The 20,506-nt window shown below is 41.3% G+C and overlaps 1 protein-coding gene across 4 annotated transcripts in view; it reads left to right on the top strand.

Annotated features, from left to right (window-relative positions):
• Positions 1-922: 922 nt before the first annotated feature.
• Positions 923-20,506, top strand: part of LOC104321143 (fibronectin type-III domain-containing protein 3a-like) — a 50,072-nt gene continuing 30,488 nt past the window's right edge. For 2 of the 4 annotated variants that reach the window (XM_069811588.1, XM_069811590.1), the window contains exons 1-3: positions 923-1,056; positions 6,216-6,316; positions 19,356-19,491. In XM_069811588.1, the coding sequence (XP_069667689.1) occupies positions 19,396-19,491 (96 nt within the window). In that variant the 5' untranslated portion in view covers positions 923-1,056; positions 6,216-6,316; positions 19,356-19,395. Of the gene's footprint in view, positions 1,057-2,779; positions 2,798-6,215; positions 6,317-19,352; positions 19,492-20,506 lie in introns of those variants that run through there. The other 2 variants (XM_069811587.1, XM_069811589.1) reach the window with 2 other exon arrangements.

Genomic DNA, 20,506 nt, shown 5'->3' on the forward strand with positions numbered 1-20,506 from the left:
CCTTCACGGAAACGTATCAGGGCAAACCGTCCAGTGGAAATAAGCTGGAGATTGCAGAATTTATTGCGGCATTAATTGCCAGAGAAAATGGATGTGCCAGAGGGGCTCTTCAGCCCGGTGTGTGTTTTTTCAGCCCCTGCCCTTGGTCCTTTTTTGAGCCCCCGAGGGCTCGGGATGCTCCGATGACAGACACGGAGAATGGACGTCGGGATAGCCGCCTCCTCGTTTTGATAAGCCGGTAACGCCATCGTGCCTTCCTCTTCGCTTTGCCCGCTTGGACAGCTGGCGTTAATGCCCTTCACACTTCTTATGGCCATCAGCGTTAATGCTTTTTATATTATTACATAATATTAGGGTTCGGGCCTTTTGTCTCTGCGTGTGCTGTGACCCATCTGTCCCCCTAAGCTGGAGGGGAGATGTATAAAATGTGTGAAACACCACATTTCTCCCGGTTTTGGCACGACGGGGCGAGCGGAGGCCGGAGGCCTGCCGGGCGCCGGTTCGTGTGTGACGGCCGGGGTACGGGCAACGGCGCCGGCCGTGCCACCGGGTGCCAGGCAGGACATCGGCCATCAGGTGCCACCGACCCCGGCCGCTGAGGGACAGGGCCCGGCAGGGGCTGCGGGCCCCCGGGGGCACCTCAGGGGACGAGGCCCCGGGCCTCCTTCACGGCGGGACGGGCGGGTGGCTCAGCCGGCCGGCCGGCCGCTTCCTCGCACCTTTGTCTCCGCTCCGTGCCACCTCTGCCACGAAGAGCTGCGTCCCCTCCCTCACTCCCCGGCCCTGCTTCCCCCGTCGGACACCCGCAGGCCCGAGCCTTCGCCCCGGCCGCGGCCTTCCAGCCACCTGCGGCCTCCCCCCCCCCCCCCCCCCCCGCGCCTCTTTTCGCGGGAGCGGGTGGCTAAAGACGAAGATCGGCCCGGCCTGCGGTTGGCGCGCCCGCCCGCCCCCGGCCGGCGGCGGCGCAGGCGCAGTGCCCGCATTCCATCATGGCGGAACGGTCGGTTGGCGGTCGGCAGCGCCGGGGTTGAGGCGGGGGCTGAGGCGCCGCGCACGGTCAGTTGCTGCCGTGGGGATCGCCGCGAGCGCGGCTTCGGGACAAGGGGGGCCGCTCCCGTGGGCTCCTTCTGCTTCCCCCGTGGGGTTGGGTGGGGGAGAGGGTGGCGGGGCCGGGCCCGGGCCGGGCCGGGGTAGAGCGCGGCGTTCCCCACCCAAGGCGGGGTGGGCAGTGCCAGGAGGTGGCGGCGGCGGTGGGGAGCGGAGCGGAGCCCGGCGAGGCGGGAAGGGGGGGGAGGTGGGAAGGCGGCGGGGTGCCGGCCCGTCTGTGGCGGGAGGCGGCGGGGTGCGGGACGGCGGCTGGGGAGTGGGGGAAAGGAGGAGGAGGAGGAGGGGTGCCCGCCATTTGGGGGGGGGGGCGGGCTGTGGGGCGATTGAGGGGAGAAGCGGGACCCCGGGGTGTGGGGAGGGTGTTGGGGAGGGGGAGCTCGGGGTATGAGGCAGGTTTGGGGGGGGGTGGACGTGGCGTACGGGGGGCAGGTGGGGGCAGCCCGGTGTATGGGGGGAGGATGGGGCGCCTGGGGTACGGGGCAGGCTGAGGCGGGGGGGGAGCCGGGGTTGGAGGAGGGCTGTACGGGTGGGCTGCCCCACGGGGTGTGGGGGGTCTGCCCGGGGTTGGGGTGCAAGGGGAGGGGGGGGCCCGCTTCTAACGGGACAGCCCCGCTGCGGCGGCGGCGGCAGGTCCCGCTCGGGTGGGGTGGGCTGGGAAGGCAGAGGGGTCTGGGGCCGGGGTCGCGGCGGTGCCGTTCGCAGGGCGGGGGTATGGCGGCTGCCTTTCAGCGAGCCCCGCCGTGCCTCCCCGGATGGGGTTCGTGCCAGCGAGCTCCCCGGACTCGCTCTTCCCTCCGCCCGTTCCCGCTCCTCACCCCAACGCACAAATTCTCCCTGTCCCCCCCGCCTTTTCCTTCTATTTCTTTGGGGAGAGGGGGGGTGAGATCTGAAGTCGTTCCCCCCCCACAAGCTTCCCCCTCGCCGCCCCCCCCCCCCCCCCCCTTTCTCCCTCCTCGGCAGCCGGAGCTGCTGCCTGCAAATGCCACGTAGCCTTGTAGTTGTTCCCCTTGGCTGATCAGCAGCTCGAGTACCAGACACCTCCCCCAGCTCCTCCTGGGGTCGGGGCAGGGGGAGGTCAGTCCTGTCATCTAGTGTTTGGGTGGTGACCATCTTTTTACCCTCCCCCCTTCTGCTTTGTCCCCCTCTGCCTTGGGGCAGCGGCAAAGGTGGGGACCCTACTGTGACTGCTTTTCAGCGCAATCCTATTTACTGCCTTTTACAAAAGGCTGTTGACTTCAGCAACGTGCGGTTGCTTTCCTGCGGAGGGCTGGGGGAGAGTCTCCAGGGATTCGTGGCCCCCCCAGCCTCAGCCAGCCCCTCTGCTGCTTCTTATTTGAGGCGCTTCATGCGCAGCACATCGCAGTAATCTCGGAAAACAGGGTAATAATAATGCATTGCTGGCAGGTGTATTTGCTTCCTTTAGCAGCTTGCTCTCAGCTGGCTTCTGAGTTTTGTTCCTGTTTAAAACTTGCTACTCAGACTTCTTGTTGGAATGGTGGAAATTTTCTGTAAAGCTAATTTATTTTTATAACTGATGTTTCAATTTCTGTCCATTCTTCAAGTATTTTACGGCTTTTCTATCCTGCGGTAACTAGGTTTTCAACATTGGCAGTCCTTCCTTGCTTTACCTGATGCCTAATTGTGAATATTGACACACAGTACTGCTGCAGATAAGTTCTTCAGTAGCCCGGTACGCTTATGCCTATGGTCTGTGATTCCTAATGTTCTTCTAATGTATTTATCTTTATGACACTTGATTCAATAGGGAAATACTATCTCAGCCACAGATGGAAAGACTGAGGCACCGAAATATTTATGGCCCAAGGTCACACAGGAAGTATGTGGTGAGGCAGGGAATTGAATCTAGGTTTCCTGAGACTCAGATTAGCATTTTAACCAGGGAAGCATCCTCTCTGTATTTTAAGCCAATAAATTGACCTTGGAGTTAATATCCAGTGTAGAAGAAAGTACTTTGTGTTTTGCTCAGTATCTTTGTGAGTAAGAAGCAAAACCCGAGTTGCTTCCCACACTTGCATTCCTTTCCTTGTTTTATGTAATTTGTCTGTGAAAAAGGATAAGGTGGTAAAATGATGTTGACTTTCTCAAGGCTCTGTGTGTGTAATCATGCATGTTGAAAAACAGCCAGCTATTACGCTGTCCTCTCTTTTAGGTCTTTTTACCTTACTGTGTTCCAAATCTCTGAAAGTTTTGGAATGCTGCTGTTGTCTGGGAATAATTTGTTCTTAGCTAGGATCAAATAAATCTAATATTCTGTAAAGCTGAGTTGAAAGTCATCTCCTTTGTGTTCGTTGGTATCCTGGTTCTTAGTTTGTGATTCTTAATACAGCAGTCTGTGAATAAACAGGACTTGTATTGACTGTCTTAAATGTCTCCTGGAGCAAGCTATTACAAGTTGTTCACTCAGTTGTAGGCTCAGTATTGTTGCAGCAAGTTTTTGAAAAACTTGGCCTTAACTGCAATTAAGCAGCACTTTGACAATGAAATGGAATAATTTCAACTTCTTGGGGTTTGTGTCTGCACAGATACATATTGCAGGCTGTTTTCATTCCTGTTATATTCGGGTAGCTTACTTCTGTGCGTAAAACTTGGTAGTTAATGTTATTACAGTGTTTTACTTGCCAATGGTTTTGAGGAATTGGATGTTAGAATAGTTTAAAACAATAACTCCTAATGTATTCACCTTTAGAGAGAATAAAGATAACTTTGTCTACACAAATGTGTTTCCTGCCACAACCCTTGATCACAAACTGCATCTTTCTTTGATGGTGCACTGAAACCAAATTTGCAACAAAGCAACATAAATGTTCTGTAACGGTTTTAACAGTCTTTTGTTTGGGTTTTTTGGGAGGCTAGCATTTGCATCATGTTGACTGTGTGGGTTGTCACACCCATGCCAACAATCTTTCATCTTTTACGTTTATTTTTAGGAAAGTTTTGGTGAGTCCTTAAAAAACAAGATTTTATATGTACTGTGCAAACAGTAAAAATTCCAGCATTCTGCTCACAAGAGAGAGTGCCTGGGCTTGGCAGACCCCCACTGGGAATGCAGTATGTTTGAGCGGTACTATGTATGTATTTGTAGACCCATTTGTACACCAATTATTGAAAAAGGTTTTGGAATCCCCTTAGGTGAATTTCAAGCAAATTAAAATACGTGTTTTAAGCTTGGAAGACTGAAGCTGGCACTTTTATTTGATGACCTGCTATTTCCCCCAGCTTGGAAGACTTCTTGTGAAACTTGTAACTTTTAAGGAAATAGACAACTGGGAAGGCATTCTTACAATATTCTGCATCAAAGTCATAAGCCAGTATGAAATATTGTAAAAATGCCTCCCTAGCTAAGTATCTTCTTAATTTCCTGTCATTATTTCATTTAATCAGAGAAGAATTTTAAATGTATCTCTGAAAGCAGATGAGAAAACCTCAATATTAGTAATACTGCAACAGTCAAGAGACTTCAGGAAAAAAATTATGTTTCTCGCTTCTAATTTTGCTATATCTCAAAACAATCAGGTCTGAACTATCGGTGTTTAAAATTGTGGTTGCTCATTGCTCTGGTTTCAAGGCCGGTGGATATCAAAGAAGTAACCTTTTCCTTTTTTTTCACCTGTTTTTAGCAAGTTGTCATGAAGCTTACCAAGGTCAAGATGGTTAGTTTTCAGCTGTTATCTTTGCTGCAAGCCAGACCTTAACTGAAAAGTTTTGGATTCCTGAGTGAGGAGCACACACTGAACTCTTTATTGCATTCTTGAAGAGCTTATTGTAAAAGCAGCGATAATTTATTCTTTCAGTGGTGCTAACACAATCCTTTCTGTGTATTGACCAGCAAAGACAGACCACTGGCTCAGAGCCCCTAGTCCGTTTCAATCTTAATGTAAATCTGCTATTGTTCCAAATATCTTGATTGATGTGGAAAATGCCTCTGTTTGCTCAAGGTTCACTTTTCCAGCATTGGGGCCTGATGCTTTATATTTTTGTGCCCATGTCTTATTAAAAGTAGTTCAGGAGGAACATTTATTAGGCTGTGACTTCAGAAACATCTGCGACTTCAAGACAGTATCACCTTTCTGGGGAAAATAACAATGGATCTGCTGTGTTTGCTGGAGGAAGCTGTGAGCTTCTGCTGGCTGGCTCAGTGCAAAGCTAGCCAGCTGAGTCTGTAAACTACCTCAGTGAGCTACGGGGGCAGTGATTTCTTGGAGTGTTCCAGTAAAACTGCAGAACATACATGCCTGTGCCTTTTCTTTAGAAAACCTATATTGGGAATTGACTAATATTTGTAAAGGCTTCCTGAGTTTGGAGAGCCAGAACAATGAGATTTACAATCCTCAGTGTGCGAACGGTTTAGGAACTGGAGTTTGGTACTGGATTCAGTAGCTTGGGAAAGATAGTGGGTTTTACATCATTAAATTTAACATCTTGAACAGCTCCAGTGACTACTGAAGCTGTTCGTTACCTTCTCATGCTGGAGCACCTTTAGTGGAACAGTTTCTAGAATAAGGTTGTGCTGCCCCATAACAGTAAATTGTGATTGCGTTTTCCAGATTGTACAATTTATGTCTTTTTTATGTCCCCTACCAGAGGATAAATATGTTCATGATAATTTAAATTTTGATACATTCACATACTTTCTGGAAATGGATTGTTTTTTTCATCACTTTTGTCATACAGAGCAATAGAGCATTGAGTAGATAGCTAAGTAAATACACTTAATTACCACAGAATGCGCTTCATACGGGAACCATCTTCATAGCATTCAAGTTACCTTTCGCTAATTAGATCATAGATAAGCAATGGAGTGTCTTTGGCTAGTACGGCATTAAATGTATGTGCAGTGTTTACACAGTTGTCAGGTTTTGCATTCTGTACATACTGAATAAATGCAAGAACACTGCGTAAGGTCGTCTGGTTCTTTCCCAGTCGGGTCTTCCTTGAGTTTTATTTGCTGATTCTAGTAGAGTTAATCACTGGCTGTTCTCTGATGTCTCTTGCTGTCTTACTGAATGTAGGTTGTTTTCTGCACCTTTTTATAAGACTTTATGCTTGCCAAGTCACTTAAAAGAAAATTACACTTTTCTTGTCTGCAGGAAGAAGACTGAGGGACAGTACAGCACATTGCTCATACAGCAGGCGCTGACCGTGTAACATTTATCAACAGGAACAAATTCAAGTCAGGAGAGTGTCAACGGTAATTAGACATAATTTACTATTCTCCCAGATTTTATAAAGCATTTTTTCCTTTTAAGTCTCTAAGTAACACTTTAAGGTGAAATAATATAAAAGCATTTGACAGACTTCTAAACTTAGGAGTCCTTTGTTTTTTTTTCATTGGAAGAATTTTTTGGATAACTTATTATCAAATGGAAAAAATGAATTAAGGAAGGAAGAACTGATAGAGTTCTTGAGGTAAGAAGAGGTTCAGTATTTCCACATAAACATTATTGATTTTATAAGGTAGCAACCTTATCTTTATTTTCACATTACTCTCTCTCTCTCTCTCTCTCCCTCTCTCCGCCCCCCCCCCCCCCCCCGTGCCCCATGCCACCCCTTAGCTGAAAGTTTTGTCTTTAGAGAGACTTGCATAATTGGCCTTTGGATAAAGAAAGTAAATTCTGGTTTTAGCTAAATGCATTTCCTGTGTAGAAAACAGCTCAAGTGGGTGGTAGCATACTGATAAGGGACCAACTAGGTGGCCTTACTCAGATACATTGTTTTTAGTTGGAGCTCATGGAATTGAGCTCCTCAGTCATGGAATTGATCAGGTCATAGAGCTGACCTGCTTGAAAAGCGGAAAGAAATCTTGTCAGAAAATTGCCACAGTATGGCACTTGTGAGAGCAAGAATTCTCCAACTTTTTTTTTTTTTAATTAAGATTCCTGTGAATTATATTCTGATGTACAATACTGTAATACCCTTATGAAACCACGGCAGTTGCATTGTTAAAAATAAAAGTAGCCAAAAGTAAAGATTAGTTTTGGAAGCTGTTGGCTGGAACAGTGTGTTTTACATGGGAGGAGAATAAGAAGATGAAGTATAAAGCATGCGTGAATCAGAAATCACCTTTTTGATGTAAAGACACAAAGTAGCTGTTCTCATTTTTTGAAGAGTTGACCTGAGTATCTCCTGAAGACCATTGTCAAGCTTTTTGTAAAAAGAACATTTAAGTGTAGAACCACCCATTGCATCGGTGGAGGCCTGGTCTTTCAAATTCATGTATTTGAATTCATGTTTCACGACCTATCTGTGGATTAGAAGAGAGCCGTTGTTAATATGGCTCAAAATGGGTATCTGTCAACACTACGCAACTATTGTATAGTCACTAATTAACCCTATCCTTTGAGAAGTTTTTGATCCCTGTATGTGTGATATTGGCTGCATATAGTTTACAACAGTGTGTTCTTTAGCCTAATGCGACTGCTGCGTTGTGGAATGCAATCCCACATCAGCTGTGTTAGGACGAAACTGCATTTTTGCGTTACATCACAGCTAATGTGCTGTTCATCGAATTGAAAGGTATCGAAGCAGATTTTAGTTTTTCTATGATGGCGGTATATTTTTGCTGAGGTTAGGTCACCTCTTAATGAAGAATTAGTTTTCATGTTATGAATATGCACGAAAATTCAAGTGTAATATGCTAGTTTCAACTTTGTGAAGAGCAGTTTACCCCGTTTTCCCAAGCCCTTTCATGTTTGGTTCACAATTGTCTAATGCAACAGAAGAAATCGAGTAAAGAACTGAATGGTAGCTAATTGATGTGGAATAGAATGTGATGTGAAACTACATAAGTAAAAAACAAGTCTTTGGGGAGAAAAGTTGAAAGTGTCCTCTGAGCGTAAGATCAATGAGCAGATGGATTTCTTACAAGATATTAAAAAAAAGTAAAAAATTGGTAACCACGTTATAGTCTCCTGGAGTTGAATAGGTATTTTGGGAGGAAAATCATTTAACCATGTTAAATACGGGTTTATAAATTTAGATTAAGTACTTTTATCTGCTGTTTAATGCCCTTTATTAAATAGCTTCAACATTGCTATCTCTAATGGGGATCCGTTGCTTTCAGTTCTGCTATGTGAAGTATTAAAGTGTTCCAAAGCAGTGAAGTGATCTGTACCATTAATGTATAACTTCAGTTGGGTTTGTCATACTACAGTTACTTGAAGGAATAAAGGCAGCCTTTAATGTTTGCATGGATATAAGTAGCTTTAGTACTCTTTTAAGTACTTGCAAGATGGTACATGTTAGTATTGAGCAGAATGACTGTTTTCATCAGAAGGTTTAATCTGCTTACCAATGCATATATTTTTGTCCATTTCAAAATGTCAGGGGTGATAATTATTTAGAAGAATTACTCAGTTTTGGAAGATAATATGTAAACAACTTTTTAGTGTATTGTAAACTGTCATTTTGATTTTTAATCCCTAGATTTCTTAAAATAGAAACTTTGTAGAAGAGTATATATAAACTGTCACCCTTGGATTCTTTGAAACTGTGATAATTTCTACTTAAGCTCTTAGGTGAAGGTGTGATTACATCCCCGAACTTGTAGCAGGTTAACTGATTTACCAATAAATATTTAAAGCTTGGATATAGAAGCAAATTATTTTAGTCTGTTACCATGCATCAGCTGAACTGTGATAAATGGTTATATGCATGTTACTGGCCTGTCACAAATGCTGAGCAAAGTGTGCTTGCTTAAACCTCGTGTGTATGACCTCATACTTGCATTTTACCTTGCATTTTCCATGAACTAAAAAAATGCACATGGTCTGTTACCATGAGACTGCTCAGATGTGGTAATTTAAGTAATTTATTGGTGTGTTTTAGCCCTTGGTTTAAGTATAACCTGTTTTAACTAGACTAATTTGATCCGCTGTGCAGCTAAAGCATTACAGCCTGAACCTCTTCTCATGTTGCGCAAGGAAAACAGTCTTCAGTTTGTGTATCAAAATAATTCTTCCTTGCTTGAAGCTTGCATAATCTCTTACAATTTGAAGAAATCCTTTGCTTTCACTGTATTTTTATGCTTGTTTTTGAAGTCATGTTTTGTAAGAGGGTTCTTAAATTAAAAAGCTTGTTTGTGTCAATACACTGACAGGATACATCAAGCACGCTTCTCATTCACAGAAGCAGATTGAATCAGAGCTAGTGGAAAATCAGCCTTTGCTTTCCTTAGTCCCTACAGAAACCTGAAAGAAAACTCCTGCTTATATTAATCTTGCCAAGTCCTGATTTTACTTCTGTTTTGCTGGATTAGACAACAACTGACTGCTCTGACCAGTCTTGTGGTAGGGAGCCTTTCCTGGAAATAGCATTGTTAATGTTGGTTTTAATTGTCTGGATGATTGCTCGCTCTTAAAGTCAAGTTTAAAGTAAATAAGTTGTTGTTCAAGATTTGGAATGCAAGCATTTGGAGGATAACTTTTGGATCACATCTTGATTGTATCATACGAGCTGTATCAACTTTGTGCGTGGGTCTGCCATCCCATAATGCTCTCTAGCTTAATTTAGGACAGGTATTACCCAGCTCTGGCACTAAAAAGGTCTGAGTTTTGGTGCTTCCCTGGCATAATCCCAGGAGGTTTCGTTGGCTCAGCAAACTGACATCCATGTTTATGTGCAACACAGAGTGTGGCAAGTTTGCTGTCTGGAAATGTATCACATAGAACAAAGTAAACTAGCCAAGCTCAGGGTGCACTTAAATTTGCCACTTTGCTGGCCTGTCGTCAGCCAGCTCTTGCTTGAAGATTATAAGAAAAGCTTTTAAAAATACTTAGATATTTATTCCTTGCTATGAACTAGGTATTCCTTGCTATAGGGAGGAAACTCGGATGAATAAGGTGCTATGGAGTATGTGTTCCCGTTGCGGTGGACTTGTCCGCACGTACAATAGACATTTCTTTGGATTGTTTCCAGTCTTTGAAACAGAACTTTTTCCCCTGGAATTGAAGAAGGTTGGTAAATTAATGGGCAGAACTTGTTTCTTTTTAGGGGAAAAAATTACCATAAAATGGATTCAATTTTACGTTCCACTTCAAGACCAAATTTGTCCCATAGGAAGGAATTGTACCTAGTTATGCAGCTACTTAACCTGAATTTCAGATCTTGGAGCACGTGCAGCTCCCTGTAGAAACTTGCAGTTCCCATCTTGTAAATCTTGGCACGGTTTTAAACGTTTTGCTTCATGTGTTCAGATCTGTAGTTACTTAAAGGTGTAAACTCCAGCTACCTTTTTGCTGACTGGTTAAGGTTTCTCTGTGGCCCTTACTGTATTATCACCAAGATATATTTTCAGGTATGTAGTAGGCCTTGTGCTCTTAAGAGTATAGGGTTGTCTTTCTAGAGCTGTGTTTTATTTGCCAAGAAATACCCTATTAGCTTTCCAGCTGTTCTTTACCGCTGTTAACATTACAACTGCACCATGAGTCCTGTGAGGATACTGTCACTGCTTTTGGTCTTTGTAGGGTTTTCCTTTCTAATTTTTATCATTTTTTTCATTTCAACAGTGTGCTTTACTTCTTGTGACTCTGGTCAGAAGTTTTTTTGGAGGTACTTTTCAATGGGCTATGGTGTATGTTATTTCCATAAGTTCGAAGTGATTTGGATAGACGTTTTCGTATAGAATTTCAGTAGTATGTTGTTAATGTGCAAATAAACGGGTTTCCTTCAAGGCCTGAACAACCAGAACAATGTTTTGAAATTCAGGGGGCAAAGTTTCACACTTAGAAAATCATAATTTAAATAAATATGTTGTTACATTGCATTTATTAAAAGCTTTTCCATATAAGCTTGAAAATTTCATGCTTTGTGTAGCTTTAGGACATTAGAATGAGCAACTTGGCTTATGCCAGAATGTGTCATCTTCCTAGCTGGTGGAAAGAAGCAGTCAGTTTTGCATTTAATTCAATTATTATTTTTTTACCACCACCGATACAGCTGGAAAATATCTTAATCCCATTACTTTTTTAAAGTTGAAATAAGAATGAAACACTTTAAGGGCTCAGTCCTTTGAGGTGTTCAGTTCTGTTGAACACTTCCAGAAGTAGGAATACGACCTTTCAGGAACTACTGGGTTTCATTTTATGGGGCTGGTCACTTCGGAAGCAGCACAGAAGTGCTTAGGATATGGCTCTGCTTTTCTGGCAATAAGAGGAAAGGCGTAAAATAACTATAACAATGAAGGAAAATATTTACGTGAAAATAATGTAATGTTGGCATTATAGAAACTGTTAATGCAAACTTTACAGGCCTCAAATCAAGAATCAAGAGGACAGACATGGCCCTAATGTGACCAATGAGCATATTATTAAATAACAGCTCCAATCAAGTCAAATCTGATGTACTCTGGGCATTGACAAATACTTGCTTCCCAGCTCACAGTTCTTAACAGTGGAGTTTCTCTTGTGAAGAACAGCAAGAAGTTCTGCAGTCACTGGGAAAATGCATCTAACCCTGTAGGGTGAGCGCTGCCCTTCAGACTGTGCATTTGCCTTTTTTGTCCCCATGGAGTAGAGCTCTCAAATCTTAAGGGGTGTAGTTTCAGGCTGGAAAATAATTCTTATGTGCTATGGGTGGTTGCTTGTGTAGTTTCTGTTTGAGGGTGGAGGGGAGTAATTTTTTTATTGCTTTCCTGGTACAGTCACATCAGGAACCTGATCTGGGTTGGTAAGGGAGGATGAAAGGTGATATTATCACTTACATCAGAGTTCCCATGTGTCTTAGTATGTTGTATCTGCTGTTTCTCTTGTGTTTTTAGGGTTTTGTGGTGTCTGTGATATGAGGGCTTTTCATCTCAATCTTACTCCCCCTTCAGGGAGTATCTTTATGGGCAGTCAGGTCTCACAGTACCCTCAGAGATGAGTATTAATACTTAATCATCTTTAGAAAAAAAAGTGTCCTGTAATTTGCTAGATGCCTTTTTTTTTTGGTTGTTTTTTTTACCCCCCTGCTCTCCTACAGATCATTTACACCTTGACATCCCCCTCCATGGGTCGTTCTTGTCGGTGGGCACAGGAGCCAGCCAACTTTCTGCAGCTTTTAGGAAGTTACTAGAGCTCCTTCTGGCAGCTGGCCTGATGTGTTTGATCCCCAAATGGTCTTTGACAGGGCAGAAGGACTATCTGTAATAAAAGGCTTGTGGTCTATATTTTACCGTGAAAACCATTAGCACTACTTTAGAATAAGCATTTAAGTAACAGTTAAACTTTTTGGAAAACACAGAGAAATGTTCTGGAATTGTCACTTTTTTAGATGTCAAAAGAGAAAAAAGTTTTAAAAGAGTTTCTAGAAGAAAACACTTGGCACAGACTGTGGAAACCTTGTACTATGTGGAGTTGGGGTGGGCATTTTGTTGAGGTTTTTTTGTTTTACTTGGGTTGCAGACCTCGTCAAGGTCAAAATTGCAAGGCCTTAGCAATACCTAGATCAAAATGACATCGGGCTTTACAGCTGTAAGCATTAAAAAAGTTTGAGCACATTTGTTGGGTAAGTCATGAAGAACATTTTCAGTATCTAAGTTGTGGCGCCTTTATGGCTAGAAGCCAAACTTCATACAAGATGGTGCAGACAAATTCACTTGGGTGTCATTATAAATTATTTCCAACATTTTAATCAAAACATATATTTGGTTTTGAACAGATGACTGTTATGGAGTGATGGTGGTCTCTTCAGGGCTAAAGTTGTAACTGAGCTTCTGTTAAGTCTGATTCTGTCAAGTCTCTCATTCCCTTAATCTTGCTAAAAGTAAACCAATCCACCTAGAACGTCTCATGTGTGGTCCTGTGGCAGAGGAGATCTATTTTAGGATTGGGATGATATCTTAAACACCTTGTTAATACTGTTTATTTGAAAAACTTGGGTGGGAGAGGGTACCTTGTATCTTTTTTCCAAAATGTTTCCTACCTCAAAATGGTGTGGGGCATAAATTTCAAATCTGGAGGGTTGAGGGTTTTTTAGAATTCATAAATAAGGTTTGATCTTTTTGACAAGGCTATTCCTTAGCCTGGGGTTGGGGACGACTTCTGTTTGGGTCTACTGTTGTTCTTTTTAACAACCTTTGGAGATCACTGATGCAAAATTTAACTGACAGATTAGAGTGTGTTTAAAATACTCAGAAGTCTCAGTTTGCAAGAGATCTGGAGTTTAAGGCATGGCAGTGTCTCAGCGTTTTCTTTATCAGAGTACATGAGGTTCATATATCTGTGTATGTCCACAGATCCAGTTCTAGATGTTACTTTTTTCCAAAGGTGAAAGACACTAAGTATGTTGCTTGTAATAAGACTTTGTTCCTGCCCCACCACTTAGAGAAAATAAATATATATAATATATGAAAGTATAGTAAATATATAATACTAATTAGTAATCCTATTAATATAAAAAGGTATAATTAAAATTCTAGGGTTTTTTACAATACTGCTTTTAATAAATAGCAATATTGTAGTAGTTTACTTCCTGCAACAAATGTAAACTTATGATCAGGCTAGAAGGTTGCATAAGGTGCTGAACCTAGAAATCAGGAAGTCTGAGCTGAATTTCTAGCTCTCCATCAGACTTCCTTTTTGGTCCTGGACACATTGTTCTTTCTAACTCAGGCATACTGTATTAAAAAAAAAGAAGTCTCTATTTAAGTAATAAGCTCCTGGGAATAGGAACTTTCTCACATTAAATCCAGCACTTACTATAATGAAAATACAGTGGTTTGTGATAGCTTCTGTGTGGGATTATAAACTTCTTTTACTGTTCATGAAATCTGTTCAGCTTCCACTCTGGACAGTGGAATGGAGCTGATCCATTTCTATCTACAGTGTTCACCCCCATTTAGTTTCTCTGTGATATCTTTCTGGAGAGAGATTTTTTAATATACTAGGAAAATATTTTAATATGAGATAACAGGATTTTAAAAATGTGCTAAATACGTAATACTGCTACATATTTGCACAGTAGTTAATCTCATATTCTGTTAATATGATCAAAGGACATAATTCCAACGAAAACCAATTTTTTTCAATGTATGAATTTTTTCTTATTTTTTTTGTAGTACTATAAAATGCATTTAATGAGTAACACAAACTTTTCTTTGTTTTTACATGCCCTGCACATAAATAGTTGCAAATTCATCATTACTGCCTAAAGAGAAACCATGTCTGTATAATTGTTGATGTGTTGCTGGTGTTTACTGGTGGCTGTTTCAAAGATCTTGATAAAACAGAAGCAATGTGTTTATACAGGAAGATTATTTTGGTAATAACTTTTTCTTAGAGATATTACTGTTATGATTTTGAAGTTGTTTCTGTTGTGTCATTGAAGTGGAAGTGACTGAGTTGAACGTGGTGCCTCATTCCAAGCTACACATTGGCAGATGGCTAAAGGAGGCTTTGTAATGCAGCAAGCATTGTTTCTAGTAGTTTTAGTAACTACCCCATGTACTAGAATTGCATATTTATTTCACTTTGCATTGAAACTATTTTAGACTATTTTAGATTTTAATTTCAAAATGTCTCATGAGAATCCATAATGTTTTCCAGACTTAAGGTATGATGATCTAGTATCATATAGACTTCAATTAGCTACCTTTGCTTTGCTAGTTCTGTGTAGGGAGCATAATAGCTGTTTTGTATGTAAATAAGAGCCCAGCTTTCTCGGCTGAGGCGCTGGCTTCAGACGGGAGTAGGCATGAATCAATGAACACTGAGTTCAGTGCGAATCCTCGGGAGCTGGATGGGGTCCAGGATGACTGCAGCACTGGTTGAGAAGAATTTGGGCTGGAGAAAAGGGAAGGCCAATGTTTCAGTCTTCCAGAGTCTCGGCATTTTTACTATGTCAGGAAGTGAGGTCAGGCACAGCCGCTGTATACTGTAATTGTTTTCTGGAAGGCTAGTCATTAAGATTTTCTGTTTTTCTTAGAAGCCTTTGTAGTGCAAGACTGTCAGTGGAAAATATTGCCTTTTTTTTAATATGGTTAACATGATTAACCGTATTACATTAGCACAGTGTTGAATTGCTCGGGAACGCTTCTCAGGGTACATTTTTAAAATATGACCTGGTTTTACTTAGTTTAAAATAATATTTTAATTTTTTTAATGTTGTGAAATAAATGCCAAAATATTTCAGCTTTTTAGATGCGTGTCTTGAACAAGTAATCTGTGAGAGCAGTAGCTCAAGCTATTTCTGGTGTAGATTTCTGTTAACTTAGAAATGCAATATCCAGTATTACTTCTTTCGGCTTTGCTAAAACAGTGTTTCTGAAGGTTTGTTTCTGAGATGGTTAGTCCCAATTCTTTTTTTTTTTTTTTTTTTTTTTTTTTTAATTGCTGTTATGCTATATGGGCTGAATTCATCCTTCAGCTCAAACAGTTTGGGAATGACCTTTAGCTGATGTCTAATAGAAGCCACTGTAAAGATATGAATCAGGCCAGAAGTACCCTTGCAAAATGTAACCTTTCTAAAAATTAATCTATTTAATTCCATACTGACTCAAAAATCTCCAGGGCATGGTGACAAAGCTCTAGAAGATATCTGTACAAATGCTGCTCTTGATTCATATATAATGATTCATTAATTCTTGGTATGTTCCTTTGCAACTCTGAAAACTACAACATTTGCCTAGTCTTTAATGCTTGCAGATGGGATTTTTCTTGCTTATTTTTAGTCTAGAATTTAAAATGTTGTGTATTAGCTCATCTTTAATGTCAGTGCAGCCTGTGAATTCTTAGTGCAAGCATCTTTTTCTTCTTTTTTTTTTTCCCTGACTGCTTGGATAGTTAGTAGTGATGATAAGCTTAACGCCTAGCTGGCAAGAACAGACTGTGGAAAATAGCAGTCTGAGCCTCTATTACTAAGCATACAATAGAATAAACTAGTCTTCAGGGACCCGAGAAACTTTTTGATGCAGTTCTGCCTCTAGGTGGGTTCTTCCTTTTTGGGCTAAGTACAACTTCCCAGCTGGATTAGCCTATCAAAGCTAGCTTGGTTTGGGTTTTGGGTAAACCCGGGGGTTCAGAGAATGCCCGGCATTCATGATGGTGTTTGAGGAAAGCTGTGAGACTTGGTAGGACTTTGATTGTGGGGGTTGTGGATGGAGGTGGGTTCAGAATCCTCAAATCTCCTTTCTGCCCACGCAGTGGTTGCCCTCCACCTTTTCTTTAGAAGCGGCTGTCTTGGTCCCTCCCAGCAGCCGTGCTGCATTGCCTGCCCTGCTGCCTTCGGTGGCGAGAGTCGTGGGGCTGAGCCGGAGGACAGCAGGGCTGGATTCCTTGCTCCTAGACTAGCAGTAGGAGAGTGTGGGTAATGGCTTTTCAAGATAGATCTCTGTTTCTTTGTTTTGTTTTTCAGGAAACTGTGCTGAGTGTGTAGTAACTTTTCAGGAGTTCTCTTTTTATTTACCCAAATACCACCTACTTCCTTGAATGAAATGGTGACTTTTGGGAGGCGAACCCATTGATACGGTGTTCAGTGGGGGTGCTTTATTTCCCTTGAAAAGTTTTACCTATTACCCTGGGGAGGGGTTGAGTCCCATGCTTGTTTACCAGCAGAGGTGGCACCTTTGAGAACAGCAGTGTCTTTTGCTGCCCTGTTACCAATATTTTCAAGGAATGAAGCTGTGCTCTAGAAGCAAAAAACCTTGTTTTTTGCAAAGTCCATCAGTATGCAGTGGGATGTTGCTCTTTGTCGTTAGTGTTCTGCCACTTGCAGCCATCTGAGCCCAGCTGTACAGTAAAATGTTAGTGTTCTGAGTCAGGTGAATCTGACCAAGAGTTGTTAAAGTGGTTTCATTTATGCTAGTACTTCCATTTTCTCTGACCATATGGAGATTCCTGCTAAGACTTGAAATTGTATTTGCTATTTTTGGAGATTGTCATTAACTGTATAAAACCATTTGTTTCCTGATATTCCAAGTATTAAGTTCTTCCTCTGAAAAATGTGAAGTTAAAGCACTAAGCAAGTAGAATGTATGTGTGGTGTAGGTGTAAATGTAAATACTACCTGTGTCATTAGGTAAGTGATTAAGGATTCTAAAAACCATGTGGATGTTGGTGCTCTGCTCTACAATTTGTACTAACTACACTGCTGCTCGCTAACATAGACAAAGCCTCAGAGAATTGTATTCAGCCAACGCAGGAGACTAGGATAGAAACTTTGAACGTTTATTTAAAATTGCAGGTGGTACTGGGACTTGTTTCAGAACACGTTTTTCTACAGCTGGTTATTTTGGTTAGTTGGTTGAACATTTGAATGCAGATGTAGTTGCTTTTTGGTACAGGGTTTTCCCCTTTATGTTAAGTGCTAATTTCTGTTGTCTTTGAGGTTCTTAGATGAAAGAAATTGAGACTATATGCATATATAAAATGAAGTATTTTCAACCTGCCTGTGTATACTGAATTCCTGTTATGGCTCTTAAGACTTGCATCTAACCTCTAAACCTCTGAAAATGGGAGAGGTGTAGTAGAAGAAAATTCTGCCTTAATTTTAACATACTGTCTGGCAGTGTTACTGTGCAGGTATTTTTAAGTGGAATAGTTATATACAATCAGATGAGTTTGTTTCCTTGGCAGAGGTAATTCAAAATGTGACAAACAGGATAGAAGATTATTTTATTCAGGAAATAAGTAACATGCTAAGGTAGTTAAGTATAGTTAGGACAAACCTGATACAAATTTAAACTTTGGAGGTCTTGTCTAGGCCTTGCACCTGTGCAGTCATATTTGGCCCTTTAAAATTGTTACTGGAGCAGACCCAGAAAACAATTGGTATGCAGAATGAGCTGGTTGCTTTGGCAGTCTTGGCTATTTTGTTATGCTATATTTTGTGGCTGTGTGATTGTATCAGTTATTTTGACATGTTTTTGCAAACAAGAAAGAATGTTTGGGTTTTTTTTATCAGTGGATGCTACCAGCCTCTTTACCTTGTAATGGTAATATAGGAGAAATCCTTGTAATCTCAACTTTTATTAGAGACCCTTTCTGAAAGAAATGAGTTAACGCCAGAAGAAATGACACGCACCCCCCAACACTGTAATTTCCATACTGGTTACAGAACTGAACCAGGATTTGGCAGCTGTATATAGGTTGACTTGGTTCATGCACAGATTTGGGAGTGGGAAATGTTTTTTGTCTTGATTTTACTTTTTGTTTTTAAGTTAATGAATTGAACTATCCTAACCGCATTTTGTCTTCTGTCTGGGTTTATAGGAGGTAATGGGAAGGGAGAAGGAAATGTCAGCATTTCCTGTATCCTGTTATCGTGTGCTTTTTTTTTTTATGGATGCTGAATTAACTATGCACTGAAAATTCACTAACACTTGGATTGTATTTTGATTTATTGTAATTACAGATTATTCACTAGAAGCCCAAAACCGTGCAGCACTTTTCCATATGCAATTCTCTGTGGTACTCGGACTTCTGTACAAATTACTCTCTTGTGTTGCCTTAAGCTTTTGTTTTCATTGTGTCAGATTTCTGTATTGATGGCATGTTGCAACACTGGAGAAACTGCACGGTTTGGAGGGGGGTTGATCACACAAGGACTGAAATGTATATGTAGTATGTGAATTGTTTGGCCTAAAATTTAGGTTCTGGAGCACAGGCAATTTAGAAATTGTAACTACAAATTTAAGAATGAAGTGCTGCATGAGTGTAAGTTATGCTACTGTATAATTGCATCACTTATGTACTGATTTCATCACTCGTGGCATGTCAAGCTGAATGTGCATGATACATACTTAAAGAGCATATTTTTAGAAGAAGGATACGTATTGCTTAAATGCAGTACTTAAAAATGAAAAGTAGGGTAACATATTGGACTCCTTGGGTGTACTCAATTATGAAGAACTCGGGTATATGACATGTGATCCCCTTCATGCTTTTAAGACTGTCAGTTTGCAAAGTTTTTAAATGCACAATGAAGCTAGAAGTGGATGTTTTACAATAACTTTTGTCTCCAATTAAAGTCAGTTTATTTAAAAATCTTTGGGGGAGAGTTGTGGAGTGTTGAAGTCTGATGATATTTTCCTGTTGGGTTTTCAAATATTCTTGAATTGCTGTCATTAAAGGATCCAATAATAGCATAGTGCAAGTGTTTGTTTTATGGAGAAGGAAAAAAAAAAAGTCCTGAAGGCACTGCTGTATTTTTTTCTTCTGAGGCATTGGTACCAAGTTTGGCAAATGAAGTAGAGAATTATTTGGGGGGGGAGGAGAGACATATCTAATATTGGCACTTTCTTTTTGTTTTAGCAGGTGGTTAATGTGAGCAGTTGTCAATGAATGGTTTTCAGACATGATGGCCGACCAGCCGCCTCCATTAGAAGCTACGCCTATATTGAATGAAGTGCCACTTCTACCTCATATGGTTAATGGGGACAGCATACAACAGGCAAGTAAATCCATTGCACTTTCATACAAGTCATGTAAAACTGTGCCAGCAGTGGTAGTAGGGAGGTTGACATTCAAGCATCGTGTAAAAAATAGAACAGATGTAAAACAGTTTTCCTAACTTGTATGATGGCTGAAAAAGGAGGAGGCTTGAAATAAAGCAACTACGATACTGATTTGCAAAGTTAGAAAAGCATGTGGTTCTCAGCACTGATATCATCAGTAAAATAGAAGTGCAAATATAGAGAGGAAGAAAATCATTCAACATTAATACAGTGGAAATGTGAAAAGATTGCGAATTAAAAGGAATGTTATATACATGTAAGTGCTTTAAAACTAGACTACAAAATCAAAGCATAAAAGGAAAAATATAATATATGGATTTAGTAAAGCACTGAGGTTTTGAAAGATCTTCTTAAAGCTCATCTAAATAAAGAGTAGCAAGTGGTTGCAGTGCTCTAAACCAAGAAGTCTGTTGCAGGGGAATGAGAGGAAAGACCTTGGCTTCCTGATATTAAGTATCTTCATTAATAATTACAGTGCAGTGGTGAAACCTGAGTGTTTTTATTTGAAACTTTAGAATTTTAGTGGACACGACCCTTCAAAAGTACCTAGTACGATTAGAAATACAGACAAAAGTGAAAGCAAAACAGTTTGAAGCACAAGCTTGTATAAGTTGTCAGTAAACTTGAAGTGAATTTACTGTTTGGCAGTAGAAGTTGAGTGCCTTGTACTGCAAATGCTGAGGTATCTTCCCATCATTTGGAGACAGATGTTCAGTGCACTCAGAAATATTACAGACATCCTGACATTTTAACATTGGATCTTACTTTAAGAAGCATCTTCCCCCTGCCCTAGCAGCTACAAACATGATACATCCTGGTTGGAGAGAAAAGATTGGTTGCTTTGTTTGTTTGTTTTAAATAGCTAAGTGGCTGTTTGTTGGCAGGCTGCAACTGGACAGAGTGCTAGATAATCTTATCTAGGCTCCCTTTCCCACAAAAAGTTGAACCAGA

This window comes from Haliaeetus albicilla, chromosome 23 (assembly GCF_947461875.1).
Source record: "Haliaeetus albicilla chromosome 23, bHalAlb1.1, whole genome shotgun sequence".
NCBI lineage: Eukaryota > Metazoa > Chordata > Aves > Accipitriformes > Accipitridae > Haliaeetus > Haliaeetus albicilla.